This window comes from Amphiura filiformis, chromosome 5 (assembly GCF_039555335.1).
Source record: "Amphiura filiformis chromosome 5, Afil_fr2py, whole genome shotgun sequence".
NCBI lineage: Eukaryota > Metazoa > Echinodermata > Ophiuroidea > Amphilepidida > Amphiuridae > Amphiura > Amphiura filiformis.
In genome coordinates this window covers 3,954,771-3,973,725 of record NC_092632.1, presented here as the reverse complement: position 1 = coordinate 3,973,725, position 18,955 = coordinate 3,954,771, and the positions used below count along the sequence as shown (strand labels likewise).

The 18,955-nt window shown below is 36.1% G+C and overlaps 1 protein-coding gene across 1 annotated transcript in view; it reads right to left on the bottom strand.

Annotated features, from left to right (window-relative positions):
- Positions 1-725: 725 nt before the first annotated feature.
- Positions 726-18,955, bottom strand: part of LOC140152501 (stonin-1-like) — a 52,712-nt gene continuing 34,482 nt past the window's right edge. Inside the window, 1 exon segment of the mRNA XM_072174833.1 lies at positions 726-2,815. Coding sequence (XP_072030934.1) covers positions 2,547-2,815 — 269 coding nt within the window. The 3' untranslated portion in view covers positions 726-2,546.

The window sequence follows — 18,955 nt, the reverse complement described above, 5'->3', positions numbered from 1 at the left end:
TAGGCCTACTAGTCTGATAATGGTTTATGCATTTTTATGGACATTTTGTTGTGCAAAATAAACTTGCAGTCAAGCCTATAGTGAATTGTACATTCAGTCTATAGGCCTACCAGTATGATGTATGTTCAGAAATGGGTGTTTGAAAATAATATTTTGTAGAGAGTCAAAGCATCTCATATCCCTGGTAGAAGCTAGTGCAAGTGGAAATGGGTCGAAATGTCTGAAATGTGCCTTATAAATGGAAATGGGTCCAACTAAAAAAGTAGGCCCTCGGATTGAGAAAATGACCAGAAACGGGTTTTCAGGGTAAAAACGGGTCGAAAATGGTCATGGTGCTCTTTATAAACGCCCATATCTTGAAATCTAATCGGTAGACTACCCGTACATTGAAACATATATTAAATTTTCATCGATTTGCAATCGATTGGTGGTATATTTATGTTCAATTTGTTGCGAAAAAGGTCTAAAATCGGGCAAAGAAGAGACGTGTTTCCACGTGTATTTCAATGGGACGCGCTATTGGTGGTGTGCGCCCCTAATAGTTTTCCCGAAGCTATTGAAAACGTCATAATATAAATATTCATGACCTCCTTCTAAGCGCACGAATGACCAGAAACGGGTTTTCAGGGTAAAAACGGGTCGAAAATGGTCATGGTGCTCTTTATAAACGCCCATATCTTGAAATCTAATCGGTAGACTACCCGTACATTGAAACATATATTAAATTTTCATCGATTTGCAATCGATTGGTGGTATATTTATGTTCAATTTGTTGCCGAAAAGGTCTAAAATCGGGCAAAGAAGAGACGTGTTTCCACGTGTATTTCAATGGGACGCGCTATTGGTGGTGTGCGCCCCTAATAGTTTTCCCGAAGCTATTGAAAACGTCATAATATAAATATTCATGACCTCCTTCTAAGCGCACGAATCCAACGCTTACCGCATTATACTTGGTCCCATAGCAGATAAAAGAGATTGGACTACGTCAAAGCTTTCAAGGATAACTATTTCAGGTGTACTCATTCTTAACACAAACATCAACTAGATTTGACATTTATTTTGATACACATTTTGTCCATGATCTGGAAAAATAATATAATAACTTATTTCCATCACCTGAATTATACCGTCAATGACACATTCATTATGTCTAATGCTGTTATGTAGATTTACAAAATTTTATAAAATATAACTTTGTTGTTACATTAACAAATATCCTTTACCAATTCCATTGGTAAAACTAGTACATTTGATGTAGGAGTAATATGTAAAATGAACCAATATGAAGTAAATAATCAAGGTTGCTAAACCAAGCCTCCTTCAAATCCCAAAATAAAAATGGCTAATTGCCAACTGTGATGCACATCTGACATATAATCATAACACATATTGGACATGTATGTTATCATGCTTTTAGAGCAAAGTGGATTCCAATATTCTAAGTTAAAAGCTACATTAAGTTAATTTCCTCTTCTTCATATTCTTTGCTTGCAATCATAATCAGATACCTTGTCAAATATAAAACATAATAAAAGCAAAGGTGCACGATACAAAGGGTAAAATGTTACATAAAAAATTGCAATTGCTTCTGGACTGCGTACAATACACACAGCAAAATTCCTCATATGATACTATGTGTTACCTCAGTTATTCCATTTGTATTCCTTCTACTGTGTACACAGTTATTTTTTTCATGTACAGAATTTTTTTCTGTAATTGTGGAATTTATGTAAGTGTCAAGTAACTTTAACTGTATTTTCATGTACTGTTATTTTGGCGTCTGCACATCCACTCTTGAAAATTAAACCTTCATGAAAATAATGGTATGTTTATATATATACACAGTACTTTCGATACAAACTACTGAATTACTTCAATACCCCAGGGTATCTTAATATGAACTTCATGACAGTGGTACACCATGGGCACTTCATGGGTCGATCATTACTTCAAATAGTACTATTTATGGTAACAACAATGAAGGAATTTGGCTGTGTATTAATAATTATATGACTTCACTACGGTACATTAAAAACATAGTTACAACATTTGTAGGGTTCTATCACTCCTGTAATTCTGAGTTGTATGGCAGCACCTTCCCTAGCACCTGTAAAGTAAGTACCTTTATGTCGCACATGTGATATAGCACATCCCTAGCTCCATCTACTAGTATAGTTAAGTCAACCAACAGTGCTCCTGAAGCAAAACTAATTTACTACCTTCATAAGGCAGCTATGCATTATAACCTAATATAAACCAAATTTCAATTGTCAATTATTTTTTTCCTTTCCATGAGCTAACCTTGTCTATTAAAAAATGGGTCTACCAAGATTCGAACCAGAAATCCAGGGATTGTAAAATACTTGAACAACTGCAATCTGTGTTGGCAGAAAGGATTTTTTCTCTGGTAATATTAGATGTGATGCTAAAATGGATATGCAATTCATAATGTAATGGATACAATACACAGTGATTGCTATGAGGTGAGAAACTAGTTGTGCTACAGGAGGGCTCTTGGTTGATAGCATCTGCTCCACTCAGCATCCCTACTGCATAATGCACTCACTAGCTTTATCATCAGACAACATACTCAAACTCTTCTCTATCTCAACTTGGTATTCATACTTGGCTGTGTAGCGCACTCGTTTGTCGGGAGACGTATCTGTGGCGACAGCCAGGGAACGCACAGTGGTCTTTGAGGCAGTTGTGTGAGGCATAGTGAATTCCACTTCCGTGTTACGGGAGAAGGTTGCCGGCAGCTCACTCATGGTGCCAAGGTTCAGCTGAACTCTCATGATGTGGGTTACTGCAAGATCTGAACAGAAATAAATAGAAGAAATACAAAGATTGAAAGTTTATTAGAATATTTTTGTTCTCTGGATGGAAAAGACACAAAAGCTTTTTAATCAATCAGGTTTAGGATTCTATAGAGGTAATACCTAGCATTAATGTAGAATTCAAATATAAAATACTTACAAATTTCTTAACATGTTCTTTTTAACAAACGCATTATCACAAAGAATCCTCAACTAATTAATTTTGCATGCCAGGGTCTCCCCAAAGTTATTAAAATGGATATGAGCACAACATTAAAGTGATTGTAGATTTCAATTTGCTGAAAATCACTTTACCAAATACAAAAACTGACAGAATTTGTAATGTGTAATTTGTCACACAGCAAATACTGCTGCCACACAAGCTCCATGAATATGAATAAGTGCAATTTTTGAGCGGCATATATTTTAACATACTTTTCATCCTTTTGAAGCATTTTCAAAATTTAACACAAACAAAAAATCTAAAATGAGTCCACATGGACTACTCAAATTAGAAAATCTAACATTATATAAAAATAAGTAGAGCAAAAAACAATCATGTGAATATTATGAGTTTTTTTACAGTAGTGATATGATATGACATTACCGCTTTCACGAGATATGATATAAAGTGAAAGAGACAAATTACAAAGCAGTCTTGACACAAGACGTGAGTTTTTCTACAAAGATAAAGTTAGATTTGTACCCTGGAGCAGGTGGCAATTTTCTCTCGACTCTTGTGTGATTTATTCAAATGGGATTTCTCTAAGAAAGCATTGATTCCAATATGTTGACCTATATTACCCTGATGATGTCAAACATTTATCTACTTCTACATACCGTACTACAACAAACATTATATAGTATTGGATTTGGCAAATTTGTCCGCAGTCATTCAAGTATTACACTCACAAACACTTATATTCAGAGCGCACACACCTGATATTCTGAAAATAACAACTTTATGTAATTTGGTTTTTCCTAACAGCCTACCCGTTCTCTTTCGCTCGCTTACAAATGAATATGATCATTGCCGTAGGCTAATTCACTTTATCTCCTACATAGACATTCTACGGGGACTTCAATCAGAATGCCAATGACTGGCATTATCATCCCTGTGGATCGACCATTAACCAGTGTTGAGTTTTCACAAAGGTTTACACAGGATGTATGTGTAGTGAAATGTGTCTGCTTTATATGGAATAATAGTATTATTCTAAATCTTGTGTATGTCAAGTTATTTCATTATCAGGATATGAGGAGAGAGATGAATGAGGGTATTACGTTGTCAAATTACATTGGGATATGCATCCACCACTACTGATGTGATAATATGACTTCCTCTCTCTCTCTCCTTCTCTCTCACCTCATTCAATCTCTCTTGATATCACTTTCTCTCTTCGTCTTCCAATATTTTCTCCATCTCTTTCACTCTACTCTCACCTTTCTAATTTGCTCTTCATATAATTTCTAAAATCATTCTCTCTTCTTCTCATTCTCTCCTCCGTCTCACTCACACTTCCTGTTTTACTCCCCTCTCTCACGCAGGACTCTCACTCAATTTCTCTCTCCCCTCACTTCTTTCTCATAATTTTTAATATCTTAATATCTTTCTTTCAGGCTCTCTCTCTCTCTCTCTCTGTATTTCACTCAATCTCTTCTTTCTCTCTCCCCTCTCTCTGTCTATTTCACTCTATCTCTTCTTTCTCTCTTGCTCTCTCCCTCAATTTCGCTAGTGACATGTCTCTCAATATCTGTTTTCTCCTCATCTCACTCTTTCTTATTGCTCATATTCTATCTATTTCTTTCACTCAATACCCCACTCTCTTAATCTTTCTCTCTTACTATATCTCTGCTCTCCCCTCTCTCTATTTCCCTTCTTCACTTTCTTTCTGCCTCCTTGCTCAACAAGACTAATATGTGATGCGGTCAAGCAAGACACGTCTCTTCCTAGTACAATCAATTATCACTTTTTCATTAGATATATATCAATGTCTATTAAACAGATACTGGTAACCATATAGCAAAAATCTCATAGAAATGGGACTTGTGTTTCATATGATAAGGTACAGGGTGGCCTAGAATAAATAGAACCATCATTTCTCTTGATTTGAAAAAAGAAATATTAGAAATAGAAAAAGCAACTGTGTTTGGAATTGTATTAATGGTAAACATGTCAACTAATTATTCTGTTGATTTCATCACATTAAGTGGACAGTGCCTTACAAAACTGTAAAAGAAAGACCAGCAAAAAAAAAAAATTCATTTCAAAATCACTTCGTATTAAACATGGTCAGTGAATGTACAGATTTTCAAAGCAGAGTTTATTTCTGTGAAACTTGGAAACCGTTTTAAAAATGTGAAAAAATGGGTATTGAACAGCACTAATCATTATGGGACACCCTGTATTTTTCATTTTATTGCATCGCCAAATCATTTTTACAAACATCTAACTCAAATTGCTTGATACATTAAAGGCACTGTTAACAATCCCTGCAAAAGCATAAACATGAAATGTTATTTGATGGCTAAGTAGAAAGCAAGGTGTCTGCATAAACTTATCTTCAGTAGATAGCAGTGTGTCCACATAAAGTTATCTATAGCAAGCAAGACAGCAAAGTGAAGTTATCTTCAGTAGATAGCAGTGTGTCCACATAATATAGCAAGCAAGGCAGCAAAGTAAAGTTATCTTCAGTAGATAGCAGTGTGTCCACATAAAGTTATCTATAGCAAGCAAGGCAGCAAAGTAAAGTTATCTTCAGTAGATAGCAGTGTGTCCACATAAAGTTATCTATAGCAAGCAAGGCAGCAAAGTAAAGTTATCTTCAGTAGATAGCAGTGTATCCACATAAAGTTATCTATAGCAAGCAAGGCAGCAAAGTAAAGTTATCTTCAGTAGATAGCAGTGTGTCCACATAAAGTTATCTATAGCAAGCAAGGCAGCAAAGTTAAGTTATCTTCAGTAGATAGCAGTGTGTCCACATAAAGTTATCTATAGCAAGCAAGGCAGCAAAGTAAAGTTATCTTCAGTAGATAGCAGTGTATCCACATAAAGTTATCTATAGCAAGCAAGGCAGCAAAGTAAAGTTATCTTCAGTAGATAGCAGTGTGTCCACATAAAGTTATCTATAGCAAGCAAGGCAGCAAAGTAAAGTTATCTTCAGTAGATAGCAGTGTGTCCACATAAAGTTATCTATAGCAAGCAAGGCATCAACGTAAAGTTATCTTCAGTAGATAGCAGCGTGTCCACATAAAGTTATCTATAGCAAGCAAGGCAGCAAAGTAAAGTTATCTTCAGTAGATAGCAGTGTGTCCACATGAAGTTATCTATAGCAAGCAAGGCAGCAAAGTAAAGTAATCTTCAGTAGATAGCAGTGTGTCCACATAAAGTTATCTATAGCAAGCAAGGCAGCAAAGTAAAGTTATCTTCAGTAGATAGCAGTGTGTCCACATAAAGTTATCTATAGCAAGCAAGGCATCAACGTAAAGTTATCTTCAGTAGATAGCAGCGTGTCCACATAAAGTTATCTATAGCAAGCAAGGCAGCAAAGTAAAGTTATCTTCAGTAGATAGCAAGGTGTCTAAATAAAGTCTATAACATTATCATTAGTACCGTATTTGTTCTATTAACCGCCGAGAGCACTTAAACAAAACCATTTTGGGTGGCTTCTTTTTTATATTGCTCACATAATTTCATACATAAAAAAAATGGCCTAAAATATGGATTTGATGTGTAGATGGGCCGTCCATGTTTGATGCATGTGTAGTTGGATCCTGGATTATGGAGGATCATTATATAATTGGATCCTTTCCATAATGATGGAGAATTATGTGTAGTAGAGTCACTGTATGGCTTATAGGGGCATGGGCAGTAAATGGAAAGAATGCTATATTTATTTTTGGTATAAAAAATGGAAAACAGCCGTGTTGAAAATGTTAAGTTCCTTAGTGTAACTGTTCGCATGGACAGATTCCTCCAACATGGATCAAAATGTCAAATTGTACTCTTATCATTTGCATGTGTGAGCATCTACAATCCTTAAAATTCAATCAATGTGATTTTCATATTTTTTTTACATTTTCTGATCGATTTAGCAAATCACTGACGGTGCCTTTAATGTTTGATGGAGACAGATGTAATAATTTGGGACAGACTAAATTGAAATGAGATAGGCTGTATTGTGTTATACGCATGATATGAGCAGCTATATTAGTGGCCCAAATACAATGAGTATTTTTATCCAGCAGTCTGCAGTCAGTCAAACTGAAACATGATCAATGTATGTTTTGATAACATGTTTTTATGTCCTATCTAATATTCATTTTGTTCATCTTGATTTCAACTGCATTGCTAACTAAAAGACACTCCCATTGTATGATGGTGTATGGATTTTGAGTATGTTAGCTCCAGGCTGTGTGGCTTTGGTAACTGCAGCTCCCTGGTTTTATATAAAATCATACAGAATCAGCGTATTTCTGGCACGATTCTGCAACTCAGCCACCCCAGGTTATAACATGAAGCTATTCCATAGCATATTCATGGAGGATGTCATGAACATGGTTCTAAATTTGACACCTGACTTCTTACTAAAGACCCAGTGCTGAAGACGGGCCATTAAATTGTTGACCTTACATTTTCTTAGGGTTAATAAGCCTATATTTCCATGCATTGAGGCCTTCCTTAACCTTAACTCTATAAAATCTTACAAAATCTAACAAAGCAAAACCATCAGCATGCATGCATCCATCCCACTTGATGTGATGACATAATCACTCATATATGCATGCTTTCACCGGCCGGGCTAGAAAAAAACCCAATGGCTACCGGTACTGATGAAGTGCTTGGCGCGCGAGGGGTCCTAGGGTCCAAACCCGGGGGAAACTACAACTTCCTTGTTCATCTTCTCTCCTTTTTCGTTCCTTCTTTCCTTTCCGATAGCCAAAAACCACTTTGAGCATGAGGTTTAATAAATGATTTAACTTTGTCAATTTCATAATCTGCTTAAATTTTTGGAATGCAGCAAATTGGTACTGCATTTATTTAGAATCAGGAGTAAAAGCGCCATCTTCTTATTTTACCTATCCATCATGCTGAAAGACCCCAAGTTCTAAAATCATGTCTTACCATTTCATTTAAACATTTTAACAGTTCCTAAATGCCAATGATAGGATTTTTACCACATAGATGTAAATTGAATTATAAAAGTGATACAAAAGGGACATAGATAAGAAATGAGAAAAAACTTGTAAAAGTGTGACTGCTCACACAGTGTGAGCATGCATTCTTTATGGTCCCAAGTATGGGCACATTGACTATATGAAAGTGCACTCCATATGACACTTGGGAGCCACTTATTCTAGATTCAACTGATGTGTAATGAATCTTGTGCATTTTTGATGAAGCATTTCTCATCAGTTTGGAGGTGTATTGCTCAAATCAGTCAGGTTAAAATGCGAAAAAAATAAATGAGAATTATGCAGGGTGACAAATGTATAGAGGAAGTTGGAAATTAGACCAAGGTTCAGTTTGAGAGTAATATCAGAGGGGCAAAATCCTGAAGCTTGATAGAAGTTGTTTCTCAGTAGTGTGTTTGGATGTTCTCTTTATAAATGTGAACCTATATTGGGAGAAATTGACAATTCCTGATGAAATTTGTGTTGCTAAACTGTGTTACCCACACAGACAAGTGTTTTGTCTGCACAAGGAACTATACATATATAGCTATTTGTGATCATATCTATGCTGCCAGCACTGCAGTGGCGTAGCCAGCACTTTTGCAGAGGGTGGGCAAGGGGGGGGGGGAGACAAATTTTAAGGGGGAAAACATTGACAAAAATGGCTAAAAAGTACAAAAAGGCCTTCAATCTTAAATATTGGGACAGCCACCATCCCACAGGCCCCACAGGAGGCAAGAGGGGGCATTAGACTTTTCACAGGGGAAAGCTGCCCCCCCCCCCCCCCCTTTGCCCCCTGGCTACACCACTGCAGCACTGTCATTCACCAACCAAAAGCACTATAGAATTACATGTATAATTTTCTAAACAGCACACAAAAGGTGTCTTACACTTAGGGGTGTAAATTCACGGTTATTTGTCTAACCATTTAAACAGACCACAATCCGGTCGTTTAACCGTGTAAACGTATGTAAAATTTTTTTTTAAAATCGATTTCATGTTTTTCCTACCCTTACACAAACTCTAACCCCTTCCCAAACCTTACTAAATGTATACAAAGCCACCCAAGCCGCCCAACTAGCCTAACACCCTTGCCCCAACCCCCAAAAGGGAACAACTAAAAGTCTTGTATGTTGTCACCTAGTCTGGAAAATTGAAAAAATGCATCAAAATGAACATGAAGAAAAACGCTCTTTTAGTGAAAAAGGACAATGCATAGCAAACAAGCGACCTGTATACAAATATCCACATTTCTGCCAATTTTACAACTTGTAGTTACCTAGCTGGGGGGTTTTCAACCCCCCGAGCTAGGTACTGTTATGCTATCCGATCTTTCTTTCTTTCTTTCTTCTTTCTGGCAATAAATTCAAAATGCTTCTACTCCTACATGTTACACCCTACAATTACGTAACTTGCACACATGTATTGGCTATATCCAGTTACCATAGTGTCTAAACAGAATTGGGGTCAAAGGTCATTAAAGGGGCATTTCCGGTATTCAACCAAATATCTTCAAAATGCTTCTTCTGCCACATATTATATAGTACAATGATGTCATTTGCATATATGCATCGGCTATACCACACGCCTATAACTTGCATACAGAATTGGGGTCAAAGGTCATTAAGGGTCAAATCTTACAATTGCATTATCTGGACATCTGTAAAGGATATGGGGCTTAAACTCATTGACAACAAATCTCATGCCCAGGGGAACATTTTGCAGGGGTCGGGTCAAAGGTCACGCAGAGGTCAAATCTTAGAAATGCATTTTCTGGACATCTGTAAGGGGTATGGGGCTCAAACTCGGTGACAACAAACTTCTTGACCTGGGGACAATTTTGAAACATTTGCAGGGGTCAGGTCAAAGGTCATCTTAGGTCAAATCTTAGAATTTCATTATCTGGACATCTGTAAGAGGTACAAGGCTCAAACTCAGTGACAACAAATCTCGTGATCAGGGGAACATTTTGCAGGGGTCAGGGCAAAGGTCATGCAGAGGTCAAATCTTAGAAATGTATTTTCTGGACATCTGTAAGGAGTACGGGACTCAAACTCGGTGACAACAAACCTCATGCCCAAGGGAACATTTTTGGAACATTTTGCAGGGGTCAGGTCAAAGGTCATATGGGGTCAAATCTTAAAATTGCATTTTCTGGACATCTGTAAGGAGTACGGGACTCAAACTCGGTGACAACAAACCTCATGCCCAAGGGAACATTTTTGGAACATTTTGCAGGGGTCAGATACCTCCACAACACCAACACGCCCAGCTAGGTTTGTGGTCTATGACCACCATTTGCCACTAGTTGTACTTAAGATACAACAATCCAAAGTCTCCTGATATAAAATGTTTTAGGTTAATCACACAGCACACTACTCGCAATCAGCAGTGTCATGAACATGGTAACCAAATGTGTCCACATCTACCACCATTGGAAACAGAGATGATGTGCCAATTCTACAAGACCAGGGGTTGAATCTACATGACTCGACGGAGGTTTCAACAGCACCAGGGCCAACACCTCCTTCTTATATAAATTATGACTGCTTTCGCAAAAAAGGTTTTCACTGTATTCACTTAAATACCAGATCTCTCTTTCCCAAAATTAGCGATGTTAAGATCTTAGCTTCTAAAACAAATCCTAGCATAATTGGTATCAGTGAGAGCTGTCTTGACGACTCGGTTACCAACCCTGTAAGTGACCATTATATCATTTACTGTACAAGAAACCATTTTAAAAACAAAACAAACTCCCATAAAGGGATTCAGATTCACTTTTTTAAAAAGTACTGTAAGGAACACTTTGTGAAAATGTTAAATAATGTCAATTGTCTGGTAATGTGGATGAAGCATGGCTGTCTTTCTGTGATTTATTTTAAACTATCCTAGATTCAGTGGTTCTTGTAAAAGAAGTTTGCATCAAAAATCAATCTGAGCCCTGGATCACTGCCGAGATTCTTGAATGTATTTGTGAAAACACGGAAGGATAAGCATATGCCAGACCATTATGAGAAGTACCATAAACTATGTAATAATGTGATTAATGATATCAGAAATGCCAAACATCAATATATGATTGATAAAATTGATGAAAATAAGTACAATCCTAAACAGTTATGGAAACATTTAAAAGTCTGGTTTAAAAGTCTTGGCTACTAAATCAAGAGTAGAATTTTTCCTTCACACATGCTTTGTTTATCAGATTTAAGTAAAAATGTGCGCTTTAAGTTATCATTTGTTTGGTACATTGCCTTTAAAGTAATGATTTTATGCAACTAATATGAGAATAAGAAGTGTACACTCATGTGGCATTAGTAGCTTAATATTGAATGTGAAATGTAATATATACATGAAGTGTTTACTGGCCATAATGGTGAGCTCGTTAGTAGTGGTCTGAGTGTTTGGAAATATGAACCTTTCCTGCAATGCAATCTCGCAGGAAACTTAGCGACTCGTCTTGAAGCATCCTGTGTCTTGTAGAAACAAAATGTGTTTGCATTAGTTTTTATACAATAGTATTGCTTTTGTTTTTGTTGTGTGTAAGCAGGGAATCAAGATGGAATGGGCACTTATGCCACAGTGATGTGTTACCAGCTCACACATAGGGGAAAACATATTTGGATAAGAATATGGGATGGATTTGTTAAAATTATGATCATGGGAATTTTTGTTGAAGGAAAGTGGGTCTTAAGAATGCACTTGAATTGTGGGTCAGGTTTTTAGGAACTATAAAATGCAGACACAAAAGTTCTTGGCGAAAGATTAAATTAATTTTGTGGGAGGTTAAGAGTTTTGAATGAAAAAATATACTGGAAGGATTGTTTTCGGTGATGCTTCTTTTCCTTTTTGAGTGTTTTCCAAAATGGTGTGTTCAGGTTAGTTTGTATTTTAGGATCATATGTTCCTAACATTGTCCAGTGAATCTTGTTACCCAGGGATACACTCTGAAACCTTCAAGCCAGGGGGTTAGAGACAATCCCTTGTGTGTGTATGGGGGTATCTTTGTAATAGCCTCTACTGGAGACCAACCCTGTAGTCAACATTCCCTTTAAAGGGAATTTTTATTCTACCTCTGTTTGATGAGTTCAGATGCAAAAGCCGATAAATGCCAGTTTCATACTCATTGAGTTTAAGGACACCTATACACCATACGTTAATAATGTCAAGGTAAATATTTGAAATTATGATCAAAAGTAGCACATAATTTCTTATTATTTTCTTTATATTTGACCAGCTACATGTGCCTATATCTCAAATTGAGAAAAATGGATATATCGGTTTTTGCATCCATTTGTCAAAAACATTGATTTCAACCATTCATTTGCACCTGCATCCATAGAGAAATTGACCTCAAGAATTTAGCACAGCACTGTATTACAGATACACATCATATGATTACTAACAAAATCCAGTGCTTTTTAATTAGGAATTAGGGGCAAATTTAATAACAAATATTTAAAATACAATTAATCATGAATGATTTAAAATAAATTTAAATGGTAGGGTCTATTACTGCTTGGCAATAAAGGTTATACAATGTATTTGGCAGATGAACACAAGTCTTGAAGCTCTATTATTCTTTTCTGCCGAAACTAATCGAGCATCTTATACTGGGCCTCACATTTCCTTCCACAATTTACCTATGGTTTTCACATTAAAGCTTCCTCCAGACACTCATGAAATAAAAATGTGCAACCAGCTAGTAAGTGTTCTCCACGCATCTTCAACCAACCAACCTACTGGGTAGCAAGCTGCTTTAATTTCCCTACATGCCCATTAATAATGGTCTTGTCATGAAAAGTGTTACACAAAATGGCTAAATTATCCCCGAGGACATTTTTTCACCTATTAAGACACACATGAGCAGTCACAATCTGCGGATATGTTGCGTGCTCACTTGCGATGCCACGATCGTTTGTAGATGATACAAAACACATATGAATAGCATTAAGTGACAATTTCTACCTTGCATTAATTTTTATGCGATTCACACATTTCAAAGGTGGAAAAAATGGAATCATCAAATATTTATCACCAAAGACACTTCCATAGATTTTAACTGTGTATTACCAGTTATAACATGGAAGCAAATTTGAAAATCAATCTTATATTTTAATTGATAAAATTGTAAAATGTGTAAAAACTCCCATAAATGTTTCACACAGTGTCACCATCATGTTTAACAACATTTATTTAAAACATGGATACCTGCTAGTATGTTTTGCATTAAAAATATGTTGGTAGTATGTAACTTTGCAACCAAGTTTTCTATGGATATAAGGCTTCCAATTTTAGCCAAATAGCACACATGATTACAGTAAAGTTGATGAGGAAAATAATTCAAAATTACTGAAATATTCATCTTCATTCAGTTTGAAGCATTTTTTGTATGCAAAGAAAAAACAATATTTTCAGTTTGAAATATTCTCCCTGACAAAAACCCAAAAAGATTGCACTTTGGTTGCTATTGGTGTGGTGCAACTAACACATTTCCTCGGGCTGGTTTTGATGCATATATTTACGGGGGGCACTGGGAGAGGGCCAACTGCGAGATGCGCTGGTTGCGTGGAGGCTGATCACCATTTGCCAACAACACATTCCCTCCAGCTGACTTTTGTTGCATGTATGTTTGGAGGGGCACCAAATGATAGATGGGTTGGTTTCATGAAGACTGATCACCACTGGTGTGTGCTACCAACACATTTCCCCTGACTGGCTTTTGATGAATGTCAGGACAGGGAATGTCTAGTTGTGTGAAAGCTGGTTACATGAAAGCTGGTTGCCATATTGTGTGCCACCAACACATTTCCCTAGCATGGAGGAAAACTAGGCACCACCTTGTAGATGAGCTGGTTGCACAAATGCTGATCATTATTAGCATGTGTGACCAACACATTCTGAAAAGTTTCATGACCAACTAAAATAGTTAACTGCCTAACATTTGTATTAGTTTATAAAGTGATTTAAAATTATCAACTGACAAACGGAAAGGTAGCCTATACTTCAGAAATGTTATCCACCCAATGACAATGACAGTAGAAACATTTGATGATTGCCAGGTGTTTATCATTATATACATGTAACAACTTTTATACACTTGTAGCAACATTCTGGGTAACAGGTAGGCCATTACGCAAGCTTCATCAAGCAAGCTTTCAACACAGTTTAGACCAGCAGGCTTATACCGCATTTAAGCATATTTAAGCATTTTAGCGTCAACTTGGTTCCAGGCCCAATTGGACAGAGCAACTGTTGAAACATTATTTAGGCAAATTCATAATTCTAGTGCATGAAAATGGTAAAACAGTGGATGTTTCGGTGTTTTAACCAGGGATATGAGACATCATATCCTGGTAGGTACCTTTTTCTACACCATTGATGTATTACTGGACTAGAATTATACACTGCAGATATAATCCTGACAAACATGTTCAGTAATTGCTTGTACAAAAACGAAAAACAACAAGAGCACCAAGGGTGCTGTAGCTCAATTGTTATTTGAAATTTGATGTAAATATAATGTTCAGATATATGTATAACCGTTGAATATATCAAATTGGGTTTTTTAAGGGGTACTACACCCCTCGATAAATTTTGCATTTTTCTCAAAAATAATAACACAGTGGTAACAAAAGTTATGTATATTATAGGGGCAAGAAATGCAATTACTATAATGAAATTTCAGTGACCCAAGACAAGCGGTACGTTATTTATGATAAGAAAAGAGGTACCGCTAGGATTTACCTCATTTCCGATCATATATATTGAACCGATTGTCTTGAATCACTGAAATTTCAGTGTAGTAATTGGATTCCTTGCCCCAATAATATACATAACTTTTGTTACCAGTGTGTTATTATTTTTTGAGAAAAATGCAAAAATAGTCACAAATTTACCACAGGTGTGTAGTACCCCCTTAATATACTGGTATTTAATTGTGTTTATAACATTTCTTTATTTATTTATGTCAAGAATATTGCTAGTTGGTTTTATAAAAACGAGTTAACTCTCAACATTAACAATAAAACTAAATAATATAGTATTTGGTGCATCTCACATTCTTACCAAGTTCAACAATATGACATGCTTGATATGATCATACAAATGAATTCAAGTATCTTGGTGTTTTATTAGATCCACTTCTCATGGTGGGGATGTGAAACAAAATTTTAATTTTACATGGCATAATATACATGTATATAAAGGTCATTTATGTGCAACAGGGCCCTCCACCTTTGTTCCATAACCATTAAAGACTTAATGTACGATTTCCGTCAAATTTTAATTTTGTTATTCTTTATTCAAAATGTTGAAATAATATTAGTAATAACTGCCGGGAAGGGTTGCTGTCCGTTTTAAGTTGAAATAACGAGGTAAAGTGAAAGAAACCCCACTAGTTATTTTGACCATTTAACATGCAGTTCTATGGGAGGACATATTATCATAATTTTTAAAATTATGATAATATGTCGAACTTTGCTCTGTTGACCTACAAAGACAACAAATTTGGCCGATTCCATTTAGGTGCAAGTTGGGACATGTGTAAACATTACAAATATGCAAAAAAAATCAGGTTTGAAAAAAATTAACCAATTTCATATTATAAGATCGTATATTAAGGCTTTAAGGTATAGGAATTTTTTTTTTTTTGCTATAGCCCCCGAATGAAATGTATTTAATTATGTTTGTACTCACTAAGGTAGCATTGTGTGTGAATTTTACAGCCAAACTAAGTGCTATTCTTTTTATGGTCATTTTAGTGACTAAAATGGCATAAAATGAGGGTTTTTCAATATTGCTGTCCATTTCTAATCATCACCCCATAGACTTTACATGTAAAATAAAACGCCCATAAAATTGAATAGCACTTATTTCAATTGTAAAATTCTCACAAAATGCTTTTGAGTGATTACAAAAATAATTAAATACTTTTAATTCAGGGGCTATGTGGAAATTTTTTATTGTATTTCTTGTGCAATGACATATAGGTCCTTTCACAATAAATTGTCCATCTGAAACAAAGGTGGCCTTAGGAACAACAGCATAGCCAGCATTTTAGTAAAAGGGAGTAAAGCCAAACTCTGTCCCCATTTGTCAATTGTTGACCTTTTTCAGTCATTTTAATGACATACTCCGATCCCCATCCCCATTTTCATCACTGGAAATTTCTGTGTTGGGGATGCAACTTTCCCCCTAGCTTCCAATGCCACTGCTCAGGAGGGAGGCAAGGTGCTGAGGTTATTCTGCATATAAATTGTTTTTAATAAATAAATGAATGGGCACCAAATATCTTCAGGTATAAACTGACAGGAATATTAGCAGCAATAAATATTTGTCTTTAGGAATTTTTGCTTGAGCAAAGCGGCTCTCGGACAAAAACTTGGGGGGGGAAATCTACCATGTGAGCGCTCTCAAGGATTCCAATTACTACGTTTACCCCAAATTTATCTGTGTCTGTTAATTAGTTAAATAAATGTAGGCTTCAAGACATCCAAATTGCACCTGCATTGCTGAAAAGCCACCCAATTTTTTTCTTAACCATCTGTTTCTGTGGGACAGGAAATTGTTTGAAGTCTCAGGGAAAATCTTCAAAAGTTACCCATTTAGGCTACCAAACCATGAGCTTGGCAACCCTGATTACTTTGTCCTTGTCAAACACTTGAACAAACACTCTACTGTTGACATTAGGTTTTAGTGGTTTATGATCCTGTGTCATATACTGGGGTACTCAAAAAGGTGGCTTTGTTACATTTTGATGTGCAGCTTGGATTTCAAAACACTGTCTCTTGAGTATTCCTTCACTTAGAAGATTCAATTAGGTCTTAAATTGAGGCTATCTTTTAGAATACCCTACCATTTTTCCAGCCATGGCTTAATTCTGAATTGTCACCTAATTTGGGTGTACTTTGTCTTGGGTCCAATCTCTATCATGGAAAGTTTGCTATATCTTTCTAAATATAATGATTGTTTGTTCTAGATTTGTGTTTTAGCGTTTCATATTTGAAAGAACTAATGTTTAATTGCAACATTTGAAACTACATACCCAAACTGGGTGCTATGATGTACAAGATTGGGCTACGAGTATGCATTTTACCAAGTTAGCAATAGGTATTTTCTTCATGTTGCCAATGCATGACTTTCTTTATTATACTCAAAAACGGATTTTATTATACATGTACTAGAAAGTTGTTTACGTGCATATAGGCTCCTTCACAGTCGGTTTCTGTTATGTATGTTTACAACTGAGCCACCTACAGACTGGGTTGCCGGGACTACCAGACAAAGAATCTGTTTTTTGACTATAATTTGGCCTCCTATCAGTTTTACTGATAAGATGGCTAATTGAAAATAAACACTGATTTTGTAAACAGATAATGCTCTGTGGTTATTTATGGATGGAAACTTAGGAAATTGCTATTAATGAAATAATTAATATATTAAACATACATTTTGCTTTGTTAAAAATAAAAATCCGTTCACTATAAGGTTTTTAGGAACCATTCGACAATAAACATTTTGAACAATTTTGCTCTATGAAAAAGGATACAATTGCACCCCTGCTGATCCAACTACTGATAAGCTGTCAACAAGCATTGACAAGTAAAGTATGACCACTAATTAAACAATAATAATGAGCATTATCTGACCATTTCCTGATCTGACCAGAGCTGGGTATAAATAGTGCAGGTACTACCAACACTAATTAGTCGTCGAGGGGCGGGATACCAGTAATTGGGGTAGATAGTGGCTTTGGTTTTATACATTTTTGGTACATGTAGAGCAACCGGGAATCCCTGGGATTGAGTAATCAGTCTTTTGATTAGGCCAATGAAAGTCGATTTTGAGTTTCCGTCACCGCCCTCACTTCATTTTCTGGCCCTCACTTGAATTCATTATTGTGACTATTTTTAATATACTTTTGAATCTCATTAGGGCTAAACATCCATCTTCAAGTGAGTGAGTGGTAAATAACAACACATTTTACATACGTGTTGGTCATATAATGAAAGGCAGAAAAATAATGAATAATGAAAAAGTTACCTCACTTCTTTTCAGAAATTATGTGACGGAAACTCAAAATTGACTGCTAGTGGCCTTATAATGTGATTGTAACTACCAGTAAACTATACATTGCGAATAAATATATCTAAAATTAATTACCATGCTTTTAATGGATTTTATACTAAATATTGGTAAATATATAGAAAAGGTAAAAGGACAGAAATTTGGAGTTTATATGAATAAAAGATTTGAGAGGAATTCGAAGGAGTTAGATTGTTATGGACATGGTGGTTAGTAAGCGGAAAATGTTGAAGGTCAGGTCAAGGTCATCCGAAGTGAATTGAGTATATATTGTCAGATTGTGGATAACAATTCTGCCCAAAATTGTTAAAAGTCATTTGAGGTCGACTAAGTATATATTGTGTTGGATTGTCAGAATGTTCAAAGTGGTGTCAAGCGCATTTGATGTCAACAGAGCATCGATAGTCTGATTTTCATAAAACGTGGTGCATGTAATCACAATTAGGCCCTAAGGGTCAAAACCATCAAGGTCATATTTATATACCGAATAATATAGATTCTTCTCATTTGATTGGTTAAAAGATTTCCTGACTGACAAGGCCTACAAGCTTTTAACTGCAGGCCTAAGTTTAAATGCACACAGTGCATGCAAGAGCAAGGGTGCAGAATTTGGACCGATATCTACCGATTTCATATCTAAAACAACCCTACCGTTTCTGTGCTAACATCACACACTGCCGAGTCTCCAGGTCGTAGTAATTTGTCTAAAAAGTGACATTTGGCAGGTATAAATCCTTGACATGTAACAGATTGTAAACAATCACTGCACTCACGGCGGCCGGTGAAAGATCGTCGTCAAGGAGAGGTCAAATTCATTGCGAACTGTGACCGCGATAGTCTCAACACTCGTAATCAACGCCGGCCGTATAGTGGGTGCG